This window comes from Rutilus rutilus, assembly GCF_951802725.1.
Source record: "Rutilus rutilus genome assembly, chromosome: 24".
NCBI lineage: Eukaryota > Metazoa > Chordata > Actinopteri > Cypriniformes > Leuciscidae > Rutilus > Rutilus rutilus.
Window position 1 is genome coordinate 3,846,948 of NC_140228.1, and position 2,896 is coordinate 3,849,843.

At 42.1% G+C, this 2,896-nt stretch overlaps 1 protein-coding gene across 1 annotated transcript; it reads left to right on the plus strand.

Moving 5' to 3' along the window:
• Positions 1-659: 659 nt before the first annotated feature.
• LOC311283990 (putative inhibitor of apoptosis) lies at positions 660-1,643 on the plus strand (the record flags this gene model as incomplete). The annotated part of the gene is made up of 1 exon (XM_084398803.1): positions 660-1,643. The coding sequence occupies one exon, from the start codon at positions 660-662 to the stop codon at positions 1,641-1,643; it is 984 nt and encodes a 327-aa protein (XP_084254929.1).
• Between the last annotated feature and the right edge of the window lie 1,253 nt (positions 1,644-2,896).

Consider the following 2,896-nt stretch of genomic DNA (forward strand, 5'->3'; position numbering starts at 1 on the left):
AGATTGATTCAAACCACATGTACGCGTTATTCTTTTGCATCGGTTGAAACGGCAGCATGTCGGAGCTCATGAAAAAGGCTTATTATACACCCTCCAACCCCGGCTCTTTAGGGGGTAAAAAATTATTAAAGGACGCCGTCTTAAAAGAAAGTGGGGTCCGTTTAAGCGATAAAAAGGTTTCAGAATGGCTGGCTGGTGAGGATGCTTACACATTACACAAAACAGCCCCTATAAAATACAAACGAAATAGAGTGGTTGTGTACGGGGTCGATACGCAGTTCCAGGCCGATCTAGTCGACATGATCGCCTACACCTAGGATAACGACGGTAATAAATATCTACTGACGTGCATAGACGTATTTAGCAAGTACGCGTGGACTCGCGTACTCGCGTCACCTGGTCCCGAGGTCGCTAGAGCATTCGAGTCTATCCTCGAAGAGGGCCGTGTGCCACAGAAATTGCAGGCGGATCAGGGAAAGGGATTTTTTAACAAACAATTTCAAGATGTAATGAAAAAGCACGACATTAATCATTTCGCTACCGCCACCGATTTGAAAGCCAGCGTCGTGGAACGATTTAATAGAACGTTAAAGAGTCGTATGTGGAGATTTTTAACGGCTACAAATTCCCGACGATACATAGATGTTTTACAAGACATTATGCAGGGGTACAACACCAGCCATCACCGAAGTATCAGAATGAGACCCGGTTACATGGATATGTCTCACCAGCGCCCTCCGGCTTGTCACAATCTTGGCATGCGTCGGGAACAGGAACGCCTTGACACCTTTAAGAAATGGACTCCTGCTGCATTATCTCCGGCTGAGCTTGCCAAAGCTGGTTTCTACTACCTTGGCCAGGGCGACAGAGTGGCTTGCTTCAGTTGTGGAGGCCAGCTTAGCAACTGGGAACCGGGAGATCGTGCAGTATCAGAACACCAGAGGCATTACCCCAACTGCCGTTTCGTTCGAGGTGACTGTGCAGATAATGTACCCTTATCTAGCCCTTTCAATGTATCGGCAATGCAACGGTGTGAAGAAAGGTTGCTCACATTTGTCTACTGGCCCTCAAGAATAACTGTTCGACCAGAACAATTGGCTAAGGCTGGTTTTTACTATGTTAGTCGTAATGTTGACGTGAAGTGCTTTTGTTGCGATGGTGTACTCGGATGTTGGGAGTCTGGTGATGATCCATGGGTAGAACATGCCAAGTGGTTTCCAAGATGTGAATACCTCTTGCAAGAAAAGGGCCAAGAGTTTGTTCATCAGATTCAAGCAAGATTTCCAAGACTATTTGAGCAGCTATTGACTAATGGAGACAGCGACTCAAGAGAATTTGTGAGAGAACAAGAGAACAATCCTGTGGTGAAGTCTGCTTTAGAGATGGAATTTGAGTGTGGCCTGACGCCCCAGACAAATGAAGCTGCATCCCCGAGTCAAGATCTTTCAGACTTGCCTATGGAGGAACAGTTAAAAAGACTTCAAGAGGAGCGCACATGCAAAGTTTGCATGGATAAGGAAGTGAACATTGTCTTCATCCCCTGTGGTCACCTAGTTGTGTGCAAAGAATGTGCACCTTCTCTGAGCAAGTGCCCCATATGTAGAGGATTGGTCAAAGGCGCTGTCCGTACTTTCCTATCATAAAACGAAGATATTCGTCATCCAAGTAACAACAGTTTTTACATTTAACTTAATAAATAATGAAAACAAAGGAGTTTATTATTTTCACTCGATCCAGTAACAAAATCTGATTAAACATATGCACGGTTGAATTGTTCACCATAAGTTCTGTAACAAACATTTAGAAAGTAGCTAGGATGCGCATGTTTTAAGTTAATGTGCTTTAAGATTAATTTTGCGCAGGCTTTAAGTTAATTTGACCAACAAGATGTTAAAGTTCATAGACCTTTAGAGTATTGAGTTAAAATTAAAACGTGATAAATATCGCATCATTACCGAATTCATAACTTCAATATAACTTCAATAGTTATCAAGCACCAGCTGATTTAAGTATTTCTTCAAACAAAAGTAATTTTCTGATAAATCATCGTACACCTACACGTGTTTTGTTGTATGCACAGATTTTGAGGGTCGCTTATAGAAAGAGGCATCCTTGTCTTTATTTTTAAAACATTGAACCAGAGAACAGAGAACCTTGTGCGGCATATCCGCATAAAGGGTTAAAATATAAATTTTAGCGCTATTTAAAAACTAGGACGGTATAACGGTATAGGACGGTATATAATATAATGTAAATGTCTCAAGTGAAGATGATGGTTTAAAACATAATTTTATCAAATCAAGCCAATTCATGCGAATACTGTCGTATATGAACAAAGAGAAGACCTAGAGTTCACTAACATTACAGCTAACTGTAGGAAACAGATATCCGGGGAGAGTGTAAAGAAAACGCCATACAAAACATTACAATCACACCCGCAATACGATAAGTGTTGCGCTAGTGATGTTAAAAATTGTGGTTTCAGAAGAAATGCAAAGATGTGCTTTTTACGAGCGCCCGCTCGACAGGTGACGTCACATCTCCGCGCTGCTGTTTTGGCACGCTTTATGGAAGTTTGAATCGTTAGCGATGGAGCGCGTGAACACGAGCAGTGTGAGAGGATTCCTGAGATCTTGCGACGATCTGACTGAGAAGATTCGCTGTTTAATACAGAAGAAACTCGTCAAGACGTACTTGAGCAGGTGATATTATGCGCTTACGATGCGATGTGAACAGGGCCGTAGCTAGAGAATTCGGGGGCCCCCTAAAAAATATATTCATGCGGGCCCCCTTCACCAATATCATTTACTGTACAGTAGATGAGCATGGAGGCCCAAATATAACAGAAGATGGTGATGTTGTTGTAAAACCTTTATTTTAAAAGTTAAATGTTTAT